General features: G+C 38.7%; 1 protein-coding gene across 2 annotated transcripts in view; it reads left to right on the top strand.

Moving 5' to 3' along the window:
- Nucleotides 1-17,444, top strand: part of ANKHD1 (ankyrin repeat and KH domain containing 1) — a 116,076-nt gene that overhangs the window by 54,238 nt on the left and 44,394 nt on the right. The window contains exons 8-15 of one of the 2 annotated variants that reach the window (XM_050905536.1): nucleotides 1,689-1,926; nucleotides 2,151-2,342; nucleotides 3,800-3,909; nucleotides 9,985-10,044; nucleotides 13,917-14,004; nucleotides 14,631-14,758; nucleotides 14,925-15,068; nucleotides 15,782-15,884. In XM_050905536.1, the coding sequence (XP_050761493.1) occupies nucleotides 1,689-1,926; nucleotides 2,151-2,342; nucleotides 3,800-3,909; nucleotides 9,985-10,044; nucleotides 13,917-14,004; nucleotides 14,631-14,758; nucleotides 14,925-15,068; nucleotides 15,782-15,884 (1,063 nt within the window). The remainder of the gene's footprint in view (nucleotides 1-1,688; nucleotides 1,927-2,150; nucleotides 2,343-3,799; nucleotides 3,910-9,984; nucleotides 10,045-13,916; nucleotides 14,005-14,630; nucleotides 14,759-14,924; nucleotides 15,069-15,781; nucleotides 15,885-17,444) is intronic. The other variant, XM_050905537.1, reaches the window with a different exon arrangement.

Raw genomic sequence — 17,444 nt, 5'->3', positions numbered from 1 at the left:
GTTACTGGCTGACAATTCTGGTGAGAGCAGAATGGGGAACTGGTAGTTCGCTTGAAGTTGCTGTTTTTAATACATAAGAAGTTCTTTAATTTTGGGAATTAGTGGAATTCTTAGCTTTATAACTTTATAAATCATCCCTAGATATCGGTGCCCTAGCCTGGACAGCTCTGGCTTGAACCTTGGGCAGAGAGGTCTTCTAATGTCTTTTTTTTGCCCTTTAGTATTGCCCAGCTTTATTGAGATTTCCTATCTAGGACACAACATAAAAATATCTGCTACTTGCCACTGAAATTGCCCCCGTCTTCCTCAGGAAGAATTATTCTTTAGTTCTCTAGCAAAGTCTGTCAGCGTGTTTTGGGGCTAGTTTAAAGGATTAATCCAGCTTAACTGTCAAATCCCAGGAGAACTGCTGTGTCAGGACACAGGGCTCTAAATCATCAAAGCTGGCTGACAGTTTACTCCTTCTGGAGGAACCCCATATTTCTTTGGATGGCAAATGGAGTGACCAAGGTGATGCACCTAATACCTATGCACCTGCACTATGCAAGGCAGCAAGTGGTTTTCTCTCTACTGAGAGATACAAAGAGCATACTTCAAGTCTTTTATTTGGAGTTCCCTTTCCATCCTTAAGTTATCCTATTAATTGTGTATGCTGAAGAAAGGTCTAGTATGAAGCATCCTCTGATTAGATCCTCAGACCTTCTATATCTCACTGAGCACTCTTTGCATGACTTGAAGCTTCCCCCTTCATTAGGTGTAGTTTGTAATGTTTCAGTTTTCCAAGATCTCTTCTCCAAATTGTTCCACAAGTTTGGGTCCCAGTTTCTTAAGTTATGTGGGAGGGAGAAACCATGTGTTTCTTCTTTCCTAATGCCAAAACTTCTTTATGTTTTCCCCTTTTCAGAGGTATTGTGGCTCTCTACAAACCACACCTTAGGTGAAACATGGATTTTTGGCACTGGGTCTGTTTCAAGTAACTTTGAGGAGTTTAGTAATAGTTTCTTGAGAAGCTGACAGCTGCATTATATGCTTTGATTGGTAAAGGCTCAAACAGACTGCTCTGGCAATTATAATTCTCTTCCCTCTGTGGCAAAGATTGCTTCACCCCAAGGCACTTTTCAGTCTCCTTTAAGATTTATTTGAGTCTTCCCTCCTCCTGTTACCTACCTCATTGTAACCGACTTCAGTTTCTCTGCAGGTATCTTTCCCAGGATCTAGAAACTGCCAACTGGAGGGTTTTTTTGTCTATAGAAGCCATGAATCAACTACAAAGAAAAAGAAAGTCTTTTTTCCGATGCTTGTTTTGGGGTTTAGTCACGGAGTGGGTTTATTACTTATGGTACTTGTTTGCTATCTCTATTACTTTTGTGTCCCAGGTATTTTGCTGAATACTTAAGAAAGTGTTATCCCATAACTCCCTACTCCCCCAAGAAAGAAAAAAAAGCAAACCCCAACATATATCTAGCTCTTTTTTCCTCATGCATTTAAACCTAACTTAGATGTAGGTGGAAACCTAAATGTCAGTTTAATCTAAGTATTACCATAACTGTCATAAATTGAACCATCATAAGTAAAAAGACCCTGTCTTTCTGGGATCATTTTCAGACCTAGTATGATAGTGGTTGCAACTACAGCATCAAGTGACTTCAGCTGTTTCTGATTTTTTTGTGTTCACCTTTGTTTTGTAGGATGGACATGTGGAAGTGGCCCGCTTGCTTTTAGACAGTGGTGCTCAAGTGAATATGCCTGCAGATTCATTTGAATCTCCACTCACTCTGGCTGCTTGTGGTGGACACGTGGAGTTAGCAGCTCTTCTGATTGAAAGGGGAGCTAACCTGGAGGAAGTTAATGATGAAGGTTATACTCCTCTAATGGAAGCTGCCCGGGAAGGCCATGAAGAGATGGTAGCCTTGCTACTGGCGCAAGGTGAGATCACTGTTGTTTCTCGAGCTTTTGTTATGAAGAATGCAGTGTTGACCATTTGCCATTAGGTATTCTGTGCAAATTCCTCTGATGTAGTGTGTGGCTGTCACTGCTCATTGCTATAACTACACAGCAAAGCTAAAGCACCCGAACTGTGGAGGTGATGATCATTCACCTTCCTACCCTGTGTCTGGTTGGTTAAAATAACAGCTATTTTTGTTTCCTAGGGGCAAATATAAATGCACAGACAGAAGAAACACAGGAAACAGCTCTTACTCTGGCATGTTGTGGAGGGTTTTCTGAAGTAGCTGACTTCCTTATTAAGGCAGGAGCTGATATAGAGCTTGGTTGCTCAACACCTTTGATGGAAGCTGCTCAAGAGGGTCATCTTGAATTGGTGAAATACTTGCTGGCAGCAGGTATGTGTACAGTTCAAATGATCTAGCCCGCAGGTACAGACTCGATGTTCTATATGATTTAGAAGATACTTGGGCTTGATGGTGGCAGTGTTGTAACAACAAACTATATTCTCATGTACCTTAGCAAGAAGAAAAAAGCGTATGTTAAACCTTAATATTGTTTGATACTATTAACAGAGGAAGGTGCCTCATGGACCACTGGATTCTGTTGCATATCTAAAAAACATCAGTGTTCATTAGGAACATTGTTTCCAGCTAACTGCATTTAGGACAAAATGTTAACACAGATAATGCTTGTTTTTATATGCTACTTCTGCTTTGACTGAGCCTGACTATGTGCAGTCAGTCTCCCTAAATAACCAGTACTTTAGGAATTGTGCCCTGGGAAATAGTGTGCAAGGCAGATTCTGGAACGTGCTGAATTTCTGTGATGAATCAGCTGTACTACTACATTATGCAGTAGTAAAAATTAAATCTTGCTGGAGTTGGGGGGAAATGACACTTCAGTGTTTATCTGTCAGTTTAAAGTTGATAGAGACTAAAGTGTAGTAATACTGCTTAAAATAATAAATAAAAAGGAGCTGCATTTTGGAAATCTTCCTTGTTATGGGAGGTGATTTCTTTGCTCTTTTCTAAGAATAAGCATAAAATTGTCTGGATTTGTGATTCTGGAAAGTAATGCTCACTGCTCATCGAGGGACAGTAACAACTGTGTCTCTTTGTGCAGTGATACCAGCATGTGACACCTGTCACCAGCTCACTTGGAATGCTGCTTGCACTTCACTTCTGATAATGTGGAAACTTAATTGAGGAGCCTTGTTTTGGCACCAGGGAGTCTCTAAATATATGTCACACCTTGAAAATAAGAAAATGGCTGATCACATCGGCAGTATTTTTGAAGAATAATGCATTGCATAGCAAGAATCATGCATAGTTTTCATGTAGCTGGCATATATGAAGCTAGTAAAACTATTTCAACAAAATGGTTTTAAAGCAAATGATTTTAAAAAGCAGGGAAGAAATGAAATGTGTAGAAGTATATGGTCTTGTAGTATTAATACTAATTCAATAACATGCATTGTGTCTGGTTTTCCTTGGCATGCAGCTCCCTGTCAAATGGATAGTCTAGACAACTGTCTGGATTCACTTTTATTTGTTGTAACAACTGAAATCTTCATTGCTGTAGAGGGAACGTAGGAATAAGTGAGCATATAGGTTTAAGTGCTTAGATTGACAGTCATGCTTTTTCCAAACCTTGGCTTATCCCCTCTGCTCAAAGTATTTTTACTACGAGAGCAATTTTTACCATGAGAGCAATGCCCTTGGGCTGTAGAAGCTGTTGGTCAGTAGGATATAGCTGTTGTCACAGATGAAGTGCCTTGATTTTTGTGTTTATCTGATATGAAATACTTGATAAGGAGATGTCCAATAAGAAAAAACTAATGTTGTGTTTCTAGGAGCTAATGTTCATGCCACCACAGCGACAGGAGATACTGCTTTGACTTATGCCTGTGAAAATGGACATACTGATGTTGCAGATGTGTTGCTTCAAGCTGGTGCTGATTTGGTAAGACTTCTGCTGCATCTTGTGGGGAGAGTACTTTGGTTTCAAACTGTATGCCAAAGCTTATGTCCTTACAGAGCAGGAAGATGATTTTAGCAACTGAGATTCATATATGGGTGTGAAAAGAAGCATGAAAAACTTTTTTAAAAAGCCTGCATATTCTGTTCGGTCTAAAAAATAAAAATTCTTATTGGGTAACCTTTCATCCGTTAAGTGAAAAGTTTTAGCTATAGCTTACGTTTGTGACAGTTGATTATCTTCGTTTCAGTATAATCCATAGATTTAATTGTTTAGCAGGATATATTTCTGTTGCCTTTATTGATTATGCTACTTTATCATTCCCAAACCCTTGTGGATTAGAGTTTACCTGCTCCACTGCTCTGAACTCAAAATGTTTTAGTATTAGGAGCTACTACTACTCTATTTTAGTGTTAGTTTCTGAACACTGTGAGTCTCTTAACTTTTTAAAACTACAGCACAAAAAAACCCAAACTAAGCAATGCCTTTTAAATGACCGGTATAATATGATCTCTTTTTTTTTTTGTTCCAGAACTCTCTTCTTTTTTGTAACTCTTCGTTTTAGCATATTGCTTTCACAGTGTTTATTTTCTGCAATGCATTTAACTAAGTTGTTTACATAATTGTCTTGACCTTTTTCATATTATGTAGTGGGAGACCTAAAACTGCCTCTTAATCGGATACAGGGATATAATGTTTGACTTTTAAGCAGTAAAAAGCAATTGATACGTTAGTCTTCTAAAGGAGTTTAGGAGCCTTATGTCTAATAACGCATAAGCAGGGAAGATTGTTCTTTTGGTTGCCTTTTTGGTTTTTTTTTTTTTTCTCCCAGTATTCTCCTTTCTTTCTCCATGCTCTCTGCTTGTGTGGTTTTTTTGGTTTGGGGAGGGGGTTGGGGTTTTGGTTGGATATTTTAGGGTTTTTGTTCCTTTTAAATAGTAAGAATGCCAGAAAAGTTTGTCATTGAACCTGATAAATCAACATCCTAATGAAGTTACTTAAATTTCAGTCTTACATGAAGTATTTTATTTTTTTAAGTTTATATTTACAAATGTAAATAAATTAATGCTGTAATTGTGAATTAATAATGCTTCCACTCTTCTTTGTGAATACACTTTTTTCAGGCCTTATTAATTCTTGTGCAGTAAAGTTCTGCTTCATATGTTCCTACCAGTGAGGAAAGTCATGTTAATGGGGATGTGTGTTTGTGGGGTTTTTGGCACACCTGCTGCACTTTGCTCAATTCAGTGTTGGGTACTGAGCATCAGCCACTTTAGTAGAGGCAGGATAGGTTTTTGGAGTTTTATTGGGTATTTTAAAAAAAATTTAAGTACTTGGTTATAAAAAGGTATAATCTGTGAAGTATCTCAGTGAGGAGCAAAGCCTGAAACAAAAAAATATAAATTGCTATGCATAAACTTTTAAAAACATGCAAGGGTTGCTGCTTAAATGTCACTTCAAATTATTAGAGTTGTAATTTTATTTTTTTCCTCTCATCACTAAGGTGAGCAGTGCTCGTGGCATCTGATTCTGATCAGTATTGCTGAGAAAAATCTCATGCCTTTCTAAAGTAAAGTTTTATTTTACTGCATTTTCTTGTACTGCTAATCAAAATGGGGAACTGTCAAGAAAAATATAGTAAGGAAGCAAAGGAAAATGGCACAGGAAAGGGAGACCTGCCATATAAATCCAGTTCTGAATTCTGATTGTAAGTAAATGGGGAAGTACCTGCAAAACTGCAGCGATGCTTACAGCAGGTGCCTCGGGTTTGGAGCAGTTTCCTTTTAAACCTCTGTGTTGCTTTGCTTTATTAGAAGTTGTAAGCTGTTTTGAATAGATTTATCTTTGTAATTGTTCTGAGGAAGGTTTCTGAAGTGTGTTGCCTTACTGCTGGAGTATGAAAAAGCTTCTTTGGCAGTACTGTGGGACGTTATTCTTCTAGATTTCAGTTTTGCTAGTAATTTAAATGAGGTTAGATGATTTCACCAAGTTGTCCCAGGAAGTTTGTGGTGGAGTAGGGAATTGAATGCAGATCTGGACTTAGACCTCTGGTCAGTCTGTCTTCATTTGTCTAGTTAATTTTGCTCTCCTGGTGTTCAGAAACAGCAAATGAAAGTACATCTCCAGTTGCTTTTCTTTCTTTCCTTTTTCATCCTGCAACTTCAGTCTTTTCTGGGATTGCTTTCACTGATGTTTCATTGTTTTCCAGAAACCTTCTTTATACCTGAAGTTTACATCACAGTCACTGAGGAGCTGGACATACAACATCTTACCCTGTTGTGAAGGTCCTTTTTCAGGAAAACACTGGTTGGGTCTTAAACAGTAAAATAAAACAGGGCTGAGGGCTGTTCTCTGATTGCAAGGACAAATGGCACCCACTGAACGCATCCATGCTGTGCAGCACTGGGCCTGGCAGGTCATTGAGCCTGGGGCTGTGCCCCTGTGTCTGTAAGAATGTCAGTGGCTACATTGCAGCCCACCAGAGTGATGTTTTCATAACGCAATACTGGGAGCATACACTGGACGCCCCTGGGTTGTGGGATGAGCTCTTGAAGGGGTTCTTGAGGGTGCGAGGCCTCTGAGATGAGTGGAGACTACCTTGATGTCACATTTTCCATGCTCCCTGTTGGGAACAGTCCCTGGTGACCTTTTCCCCTGTGGTTCTTGACAGAGCCAACGCTGTGCCAGGGAGGCTGCAAAGGAATAAGCAGTGTGAAGGACCAGTGATCCTATGCCTAAGCTTGTCTCCTGGCCCTGTTTTATTTATCTGTAGAGATGTAGCCACTGCTGGATTTTGCTGTTTTTACTTCATTGTTTTGTGAGCCACCTGCATATGCTGTTTTCTTTCAGACCAGGAAGGCAAGGAGCATAGTTTTTGAGGATTTTTCTTCTACCTGATTCTAGATTGAGGAAAGAAAGTTGATTTTTCTTCCCCAAATGCTCTTGAGTCAAAGGAACAATAAACACTGGCTGTCAAGACCTGTTGCGATCAGTTCTCCCATTTCTTCCTAATTCAGAGCCTTTATTCCATGATTTGGAAAGTACATCATCTACTTTAAGAGCTCAAACCTTTCTTGGCTTCTCAGATCTCTCTTCAATTGCCAGGAAGTCAGGACTGAGTGGGATTTGAGGTGGAGATGTGAAGAAGCCTCTTTCATGCTGGGTTAGCCAAATCGGCAGAGGGCAGGAGATGTTTCTGTCAGAGGGTTTCCTGTATTGCACTCATCGAAAACTGAAGCCTTCCAACTTTGCTGAAGTTACCCAGCTCACTCTACTGAACTGATTCTTGTGTGTTGCTCATGTCCAGTTGAGGTTTTCTCGATCTCAAAATAGAACCTTGAGCTAAAGTGCGAGCATGTTTTATGATGAGGGTGGTGAGACACTGCAGCAGGTTGCCCAGAGGAGTTGTGGATGCCCCATCCTTGTAGAAGGTCAAGGTCAGGTTGGACGGGGCTTTGAGCAACCTGATCTAGTGGAAGATGTCTCTGCCCATGGCACAGGGGTGGACTAGATGGTCTTTGAAGATCCTGTCCAACTCAAACCGTTCTATGATCATTATATGATAAGTGATTCTAGTCCCCAGTAGAGTTTTGTCTGAACTGGGAGCGATTATTACCACCACATCTCAGCACAAAAAGGCTGTTGTTCTTGCAAGTAGAATATGGGAACTCTTGCTTTTCAGGGACTGATCCTCTGGCCTAGATATCAAATATGTAATTCCGTTCAAGAACCAGTGAAGATCTTGAGAGCTCTGTTAGATTCCTTGAGGAATGTGGCTTTATAAGAACCAGGAGAACTAAAAGAAAATGAAGGCTGACATGAACTTTCCTTGGTTTGTGGTTAATTTTTCCTTAAAACTCTGCAGTGGCAAGTTATACTAGAAATGAACAGTGTCAGAGTATATGCTCATCTGTTTCTGTCTGCTGGAGAGCCACTCAATCGTGTATGGTATTTTGATGAATTTGTATCTCCTTGTGACTAATTGTTTATGAAATCTGGCTTGTTACCAATTATTCTGATGCTTTTCTGATGCCCTTCTTTAAGGGATCTGACTCTTCCATGTCCTTACAGAGACAAAGTTGGCCTGTCAAAATCTGTAGCAAAACTAGCTTGGCAGGCCTACACCTTTCCTTGTTAATGTATGCATTTTGAAATCGGCTTGCTTTTGCCAAGTATATGAATGACTTAATATGAGGCACATCTGAAGACTTCAGCCTGTGATCCCATCTGTGCCTTAGTTGCATTCTAGTTCCTTTATCGCCTGCAGGACTAGAGACGTTCAGGGTCTTAGTCTGAGCTCCTGCCACTGGACCGAATGTAAATTTTACTTATTTACAAACTTCTTTATGAGGACAAAACACCTACTTTAGATTTTGTGATTAATAGGAGTAAAATTTTGGAGATTAGAACTCTGAAATATGATTTGCTAAAAGCATTTTTTCTAAGTGGTGGTATGGTTTAATAGCTTCAGGAAAAAATAACTGGCACCTCAGTGATACAGTTATTTACCTGTGTGGCAAGGATTTGTCTAATCTCAAAGGTGAGAGGAGACTTTTGTTTTTCCTATGAGTGTTTTCCACGCTCCCCTCCCGCTGCTTCTTTGTATCTTTACTAGCAGTTACCTTCATCTCAAAGCTTGTATAAGGTAAGACATGCATGGTGCATGTGTATTCCCACAGGAGCTAGGTTAAGGACTGTAAAGCTCACAAAGAATATTGGTGATATTTAATGAGAGGTAATATCCTGCTTTTAAGCTGTATACATTTCTACAAACTAAAGTGCCTGGTTGGATGCCTGTTTCCTTTTAATGTAGAATCAGACTCGGATGAAATGCTGCACACTGGGGATTCCAGTCTCCTTCTTGAAAGCAAGACTGCTCTTGACAAGGTGGTTGCATCTTTGCCTGTTTCAGTGTAGCTGAAAACAAAAGAGAGATTGTTCTTTTTTGGACAGCGAGAAGGTCCCAGCTTTTCTCAACTGGGAAGTACAGAAAAGAGTTTTAAATCGGGATTTTCTAATCTGGGCTGCCTTGCAGCTGTACATGAGGCTCTGCTGCACAGGAGAGTTGTTCTGGTGATGGAGTTTACCTTTCTACTACAAGATATATGGGTGCTTTTATGCTGAAATTGAGAAATGCAAAAGAACCCCTGAAGGCAGCTTCATCCTTGCATTCTTCCCATTTTACACTGTCAAGCTCTTCATACTTGTTAAAATTCCACGCGTGGCTTTCCTTAAAAGACTAAAACTGCCTACCTGGCATCCACATAACTCCAGTTGCAAAAAAAATAAATACGGGCATGCCAAACTACCTCTTGATTCTTCCCCTATGACAAAGTATTTTTACAGACAGATGTGTTTGTCATTGCAGGGATCATTTCTTTGCCTTCAGCTGATAACATCCCTCACACTAACGTGGCTCCTTAATTAGAAACTCACTTTCCTTTATGTCTATGACACACTGCATGTTTGATGCAGTGTGCATAAGGCAGCATTTAAACATCTACAAAAGCAGCCAATACTTTCTGAATTTGAATGAAACCATGCTGGAGATGGCTATGTTGTCATTACAGTGAGGGATCTGAGAAACTGTCACGTTTTTCCATACTGTTTCTTGAACCGTCAGGGGAAGGTCAGGGATTTCAGGTCTTTTTCGACTTGGCCTTCAGTCTTCTACAAATAAAGTAAAAGGTTGTAGGATATGTGAAGCTAATTTTTGTAGTTAACACCTTTTGGATGTTGTGTTGCAGTCTCTGGATGGTGCAAAGTACAATGAAATCCTCTTTTGCCAGTAGTGAACAAAAAGTCATCTTGTATTTAACGAGATGCTGTGTATGACCTTTGTGCTCTCTTCGTGAATCTGAATGGCTTGTGGTAGGAGTCTTAACTGGCGAGAGCTGCGTTGCTTGGTCTTACCTTTGTGCTTGCTTGCCTAATTCCAGCAAAACAGAGTTTTCAGCTGGTGGATCTGATCCATTTAAGTTCACATTCCAGGTCTTCATGACCAAGAACAACATTTATTTGTAGAACAAGAGCCGTGAGTTCTTCTTTTTCCTTCCGCAGGACAAGCAGGAGGACTTAAAGAAGACTATTTTGGAGGGCATAGAGCCGGGCAAGCATCAGGTGAGGTTGGCCTTCGATGCTTGTAAGCTGCAGCCTCAAGATATATGCTAACGACAAGCGTGGCTTTAAGGCATCTAAATTTCTTCAAAAATACAAAGACTCGCTGTGTAGACTAGACATGTCATCTTTGTCCTGCATTTTCCCTTCTGTGGGGTTTTCTAGAACTCTGTCTTTAAAAATCAGTATCTCAACCTTCACAAATGCAGCAAGTTATCTCATTGAGTCTATTAACACAAGTAGCTATGTTCAACGTGTTAGTACATATCTAGCTTCCTGTAAGGTCTTCCCTTTTCAGATATTTACTTTAAACTACAGGCCTGGTTGAGTTTTTAGGTGCCTCTGAAATACTGGTTTGCTACATATCTCCAGAAGGTTATCTGGGACAATTAGGTTGGTGACTGCTAGAATACTGTATCTCTTGGTAGGAGTTCAATCTTGAAAATGAGCAAAGTGGCATAGTGTTAAGAACTGTATTTTTTGGCTATTGTCTTGCATCAAAAACTTTGTCTAAATCATTTTGCTTAGCATAACATTGATTTCCGTTAAATATTCACTGTTGTCATGGATGAGAGGCTTGTTAAAGAATTGAAGAGAGCAGTTGGACCTTTACTTTGAAAATGCAGATTTTGTTCTAGAACTTTTTAATAACATACGACATTGGAAACAAACTCAAAAAAAATATCCTAGTGAATACTTGCCAACCATGAATACTTGTGAACCAAGGAGAATAATGGAGGGGGAGGGGGAAGCCCTTATGTAGCTGATCTTGGAATTGCCTGAGACAGAGAACTTGAAATCAAGAATAAAAAAAAATCAGTGATTGTTGTAAGATGCTTCTGATGACACTGCTTTTGCTCTGCTCTCTGAAGTATTGATTTGTCTAGAAAGGAAATAATTATTACTGACTGGATTCTCATCTCCTTTTTGAGTCCCAGTGGAAAAGGTGCAGATAATGGAAACTCTTACCTGATTTGGGTAATACTCTTGCTTTCCCCTTCCTTCCTATCTGGTACCCAAGCCTACAGAAAACTCTTCTTGGGCGTTCTTTCTGTTCAAGCAGAATTCGCAGGAGAGCACATCGCTCAGGTGTTTACAGAATGGGTTTTCTAGTCAAAGCTGGCATAGGTGTTCTCCTTTATACCTCTTTCTCATCATACTAACTGCAGTATCTCTCAGGATTGGAGCAGTGAGGAGAGACAGAATACTGTGGTGAGTCCTACAGTGCAGATAGCTGGGGAAATTGTCTTTGGAGATGAGTACTCCTTGCTAGTTTTTGTTCTTACAAAATAAGCATTTGCATGTACTTCACATTAATACAAGGAAGAAGCACATTGGAAAGCTGATGGGGGATGCTTTTGGACAGCTTTCATGTTCTCTGTCCTGATTTTGATTATCTACTGCAGCTAAAAAAAAAAAATCTTTGAAATTTATGGCCATTCCAGGTAAAAGAAAGGATGCAAGTAGACAAAGGTACTGCACTGGCTTCCCTTCTTATTTTGGCTTGTTCTAGATGTTTTCCCTTAAAGCTTGAGTTGATGCTATCTGCTAGCCTTTATTAGGGCTAAATAGAGTGCTGAAGTCATACAGTTAATTTCATCTTAAAATAAAATATGTATTTCTATCTTCCAATGTCAAAAGTTACTGCATTTTGATGGTATTTTTCGAGATCTACAGCAGGTGGGCACACAAATGGTTTAGTTTGGCTGGACCGATGATGTGTATGGTACTGCAAGTATTTGAAGTGTATAATAGTTGAGGATCAAGTTCTGCCTGCTTGATGAAGTGACAGTTGGTTAAATTGGGCAGAATAACTGTATTGCATTTAAATGAGGAAGCCTCCTGACATCCATGTTTAAGACTTCAACAGTGAAGTCTGTTAGGAATAGAGAATGTTGCAAATAATGGTATCTTACTGCTAGTTATCTGAAATGCTACATTTGAATGCAATATAGGATGGCTTTTTACTATCTTGAATATAGCTAAGAAGACCTAAAATAAATTTTGCTTCTTGCTATCTTTGCTGTTGCATCAATGGGGATTTAGAAATGTGTATTAAATTGTTTGGGCAGTAATGCTCTGGTCCGGCTCAGCGAGTGAAGTAGTGTTCAATAGTTCTTTGCATCCGTAGCTGCTTTGTGAGTGATTTGCCACAGTACAGGGCGTTTCCTGTGCATAAGGCAAACAGCAGCATCTGGCTTTTTATGATCTATTGGCAGTGGCTGAGGAAGGAAAAACTATGCCAAATACCAGAGAAAGCATCAGAGCTCAAGGGCATGCTACTAATTCTTGCACATCGTAGGGCCATATACTAACATAATTAGCTTTACATGTCCTGCAAATATTTCTGACATGCAGACAATCCAAAAGCATGCATATATTTGTCAACAGCTAAGCAGTCATTTGCCCTGAAGTGGAATCTACTTATTTAAAAAAAAAAAAAAAAAAAAAAAAAAAGGTGACTTCAGTAGTAAGTCTGTAAGGCTTTTTATCTGCCTCCGTGCACTTATGCATTATACTACCAAGTAAGCAAAGAAATCAGAGCACTAATATGGAGTTTAAACGTGTTATAGCGGTGTACAATAATACAAAGTTCATATGAAGGCGCAGGAGCAGAGCGTTTCTGCTCTTTCCAAAGTGTGTAGGAGAGGGGTAGCGTAACCCCCATTACGGCCAAGGATTGGTTTGTATTTTCTGCATGGGATTGGTCTCCAATAGAAGATCCAGTCAAGAGATTTCTTCCTCGATTGTATGAACAGAAAGCTAACTTAAAGTGCAGCTTGCAACCAAAGCAAGCCATATGTCAAAGGATGTACGCCCAGAGTTTTCAGGAATACTGAAACTATGGGAAGGAGTTGATTTGTTCTGTCAAATCTGTTCTTGTCCTTTTATATTTGTAAATAGCAGTATCATCCACAGTCAGTACTAAATGTTAACTTTCACTGTCAGATATACATGCAATTCCAGAAGTACAATAGTGAATTTACTTGAGCTTGGCTTCCCAGATATTTAATTAAAAAACCCCAGTCCTAGTATATTATTGATCAGGCTGAATATTCAGAGCGCAAATACAAACACTCCCAGGAAGATGATGTTCTCTCCCCTTGTTGCTGCGGGAAGGTTGATATGTATTAGTCAGCATTCTTTGTGGTATTGATCATGTCTACATAGCAGGCAAATTTTCTAGTTCTATAACTTCTCTAATACAGTTGTGTTCAACCACATCTTTCCAGTATTCAGAAACTTTAAATTAGGAAATTATTCTTGTCACTCATTCCTTTTTTGTTGGTTTGTATCATCCTCTTGTCTTCTTTCTGCTTTGTTCTCCAGTCCTCTTGTTCAGAGGCTTTTTGTGACCTGCAGTGATTTGTCTCATTTTTACTGCTGATCCTCTTCAGCGTGTTTTAAAAATGTTGTCTGCACTTCAGACATTATTGGAATTTTAAAGGTCTAGCATGCAGCATGTGACAGCTCTCAGAACTGTTGCACGTCAGTTCGTAGTTACTTATATACTTCCTGATGCTGGATGATATTTGTGTTAAATAGTCGTCCCTTTTTGAGGAGGAAACAAGATGTTAAGGTTCTCAAGTATGTTATGCGTTTGAACACTAAAATAAAAAGGAGTATGTAAGTAGGGAAACTTCCTTGTGTGATAACAGTATGGATGTGGTCTTAATGCTTTTTGACAGTGTGATTCAGTATTTAAGGTAACATGAAAATTGATTACAGTCAGTTTATATTGATTACAGTCAGCTTATAAAATAGATTTTCTACTGAGACAAGTAATTCTGGTCCCATCATGAGATGGTTCAAAAGCTGAAGCAATGGTATAATTTTTGCCCATTTATACATCTGTTATTTCTTCTTTACAATAGGAGCATGAATCTGAAGGTGGGAGAACCCCACTAATGAAGGCTGCGCGAGCTGGTCATTTATGCACTGTGCAATTCCTTATTAGCAAAGGTAAAATACTAGTTTAAATAACTATTTTAAAAACTTAAAATGCTACTTCACAATTCTGCATGTTTGTGATCCTTCTTCAGAATTAATCTAGTTATGTGTATATAAGCATTTGTTAAACCGTTAAGGGTTTTTTGAATTTAGTTCATGATACAATGAATCACAAAATATTTTGCTAGTTACTTTTTCTACTCTGTTGTATAGATTAAATAGATTTGAAGTACAACAAATATTTTCAGTTTCTTAAAAAAAAGCACTCCCTCCTTCAGGAAAAACACATCCTCAAGTACTGTCTGAAACAGTAAAAATTGCAGCATGTAGTGATACTGATAAGTGCCTAGAATGAAAATTTAAAAGTTGTGCTTTGTACACTGAAGTGTTCCCTCTCTCTTACCACTTACGAGGCCCACTGTTACTGTCATTACTGCCTTGTTTTTACAAGATGAAGAGGATGATGTGTAGAAGCCATCAGTTATTCAAAATCCCTTGCTTTTACCCTAGAAGTGTGTATGAATTAGGAAAGATTAGACAAGAGAGGTTTATCTCTATTCCAGAAAATACTGTACTTGTCGATACTTTGTTTTAAAAAGAATTTCCTTGTGTTTAATTCTGAGATCTTCTCTTTATAGGTGCCAATGTTAACAGGGCTACAGCTAATAATGACCACACGGTGGTGTCACTAGCATGTGCGGGAGGCCACCTGGCAGTTGTTGAGCTCCTTCTGGCTCACGGTGCGGATCCTACTCATCGGCTCAAGGTATTCACTTAAAACTATGCATTTATCATACGTACTGAAAGAACCACGTAGTTGATTTAATGGATTAGTAAATGTGCAATTTTAAATGGTCTAATTCATATCGTATGTGCTACACCGGGTAGCAAAATTAATCTTCTGGCTTTTTATTTCCAAAATCTCACTTCAGGATGGCTCAACAATGCTCATTGAAGCCGCCAAAGGAGGACATACAAATGTTGTTTCTTACTTGCTGGATTACCCAAACAATGTTTTGTCGGTTCCTGCAGCAGACTTGTCTCAGCTCACACCTCCATCTCAGGATCAGTCTCAGGTAAGGCATAAGGAATTTTTTTTAAGTATCAACGTTGCAATTGCATGCAAATGCAACACCATGAATGTTGAAAAGAAGCACTTCCTTAGTAGTTAACTTCTGAAGTTAATTTAGATATGAACATATACAGTGGAAAGAATTTTAAAAAGTCTACACATTTGAAAATGGTAGAGAGTGAGAAAGTTGGTTGATATTGTCTGCAGTGTCCTGAAGAGTGCATGAACTTTGTTCCCTTTTCTGCTTCTCAGACGGGATAGTCCCAAACCTAGTATCTCAAAAGAATATTATTTTCTTGGTTGTGTTTGCTCAGTATTTTGTTTCAACAGTTCTAAACCCTTGTGACAGCAGCCCTCAAATGTTGTTGCTGATTTTGGTTGTTACATGAAAAAATATATTGTGTAAACTTAGAATTCTGCAGGCTGGAGAGATAGCTTTCCAGTGGAGTTAGTTGATTAAAAGCCTAAAGATGTTAACAGTTTTCCAGCCTACACAGCCCAGGATTTTGTGAAGAGTAACATAGTTAATTTTGACATATTATCCACAATAAAATAGCATGGGACAGGTCATACCAAGAGGTAGCATAGCATACACAGTTTGGGAAGAGTGGAATGGAGATCTGGTGTAGAAATGTATCTTTGTATTAACACTTCAGGATCTGGTTCATTCAAAAGGTTTTTTTTTATCTGAGTGTGTGTCTGTGGCTTTGTTTTAAGGTTCCACGTGTACCGGTGCATACACTTGCTATGGTTGTACCTCCCCAGGAACCTGACAGAACCCCTCAAGAGAACTCGCCACCTCTCTTGGCAGTGGTGAAAGGTTAGTATGTAGCCACTCAGAGAATATATGCAATTTGGAAACTGATAGGCTGGGGACAATTTTATTAGAGCTTATGCATAGTATAGTTCACTCCATCAATTCTTGAACATCTCTAATGAAGTATAACTTAAAAGTATTTTATGTAGTGCATAGTTTTTGCTTATTTTCTTGTATTCTACAGTATAGTAACACTGGTTATTCTAATTTTATTATGCTTATTCTAATTTATTAGAATTATGCTTATTCTGATTTTTTGGGAAGAAAATGATTGTGGTAACTGCCATAGTGCAGACTGACAAAAAACATTAATAAACTCTAGGTGTGGTGTTAACTTTTGAATATTGTACATTGGTCATCTAGAATAGTTGCAACTATTATCCATGAACTTGACGTATCAACTTTTTTCTGTTCCTACAGTAGCAATGCAAACATGTTGGCACTGTAAAATGCCAATGCAGATCTACTTACAGGAGAATTTTTCTTGTATTAGTAATAGTACTCTTGTAAGTAATCATAACATCAGGGTTTTTGCTTTAAACATGATTAAACTGACTTGTTAAAACTATTTGCAGTCATGAAATGGCGAATTTAGCAGTTCATTTCCAGCTGTGGATTCTGTAAAAAATTCTTTGTGTCTGCTAAGTCAGCTCAGAAAGAGAAGCAGATTCTCAAGTGGGAAGTTACAGACTGCAGCTCCTAATGATTTACAGTTTTGGATGGGGATATTAAGTATTATAGTATCCAAAGCTCTATTAGCTAGCTTTACTTAATTCTTTTATTCTGGAAGTGCTCAGTGCTTCCTAAAACAAACAAACCAAAAAACCCCCAGGGGCACAAATGAAGAGAGAAAAAAATTGTGTACCTAATGGTGTTTAAGTGTGCAGCCGTGACTCTCTCCATGCATATATGCCATGTGTGTGACTTCTCAAATGCAGTTACTGTATCATTTTCATAGGATGTGCAACACTTGATATTTTGGGTTTCATAAAAATGAGTACCAAACAATGAAAAGAATATGCAATTTCTGGTTCAAATAAAACAGCAAAAAGCTATATACCAGCATGGGTGCCCTTACAATTAAATAACCATTAGTATTGCAAAATGGGTTAATATTCTGGAATTACATTTTGTGATGCATGGGAATCAATGAGAGATTAGTTGATACTGAGTCAGAAGACTAAAGTTATAAGCTTAAAGTCGCATGTTATTTAATCGAATTATGAAAAGCTAATAGTTGATTATAGCTTAAGAAATAGCTCTCATTAAAAAAAACTTATTGCAAATGTCAGCACATACTTTAGGCATGTTTTTAGCAGTACCGCGTTGTTGGAACTGGCACAGAGAGATCTAGTTGTTCTCAGTGTTTCAGGACATGCTTCATGCGTGTCAGCGAAACTAATCTGTGATGCGTTGCAAGAGATGTAGCAATCCAAAATGTGTCATTGGGCTGATGAAGCATTCCTGAAAACATTGTGTGCAAAGCTCTTGTGTATCTCAAATCTTTAGGGGAAAAATGGTATTTTTGTGATAAACACTGTGTGATCATTGTAGTGATACCAC

This window comes from Gymnogyps californianus, chromosome 14 (genome assembly GCF_018139145.2).
Source record: "Gymnogyps californianus isolate 813 chromosome 14, ASM1813914v2, whole genome shotgun sequence".
In the NCBI taxonomy this organism is placed as follows: domain Eukaryota; kingdom Metazoa; phylum Chordata; class Aves; order Accipitriformes; family Cathartidae; genus Gymnogyps; species Gymnogyps californianus.
This window is presented reverse-complemented; position numbering and strand designations above follow the sequence as displayed.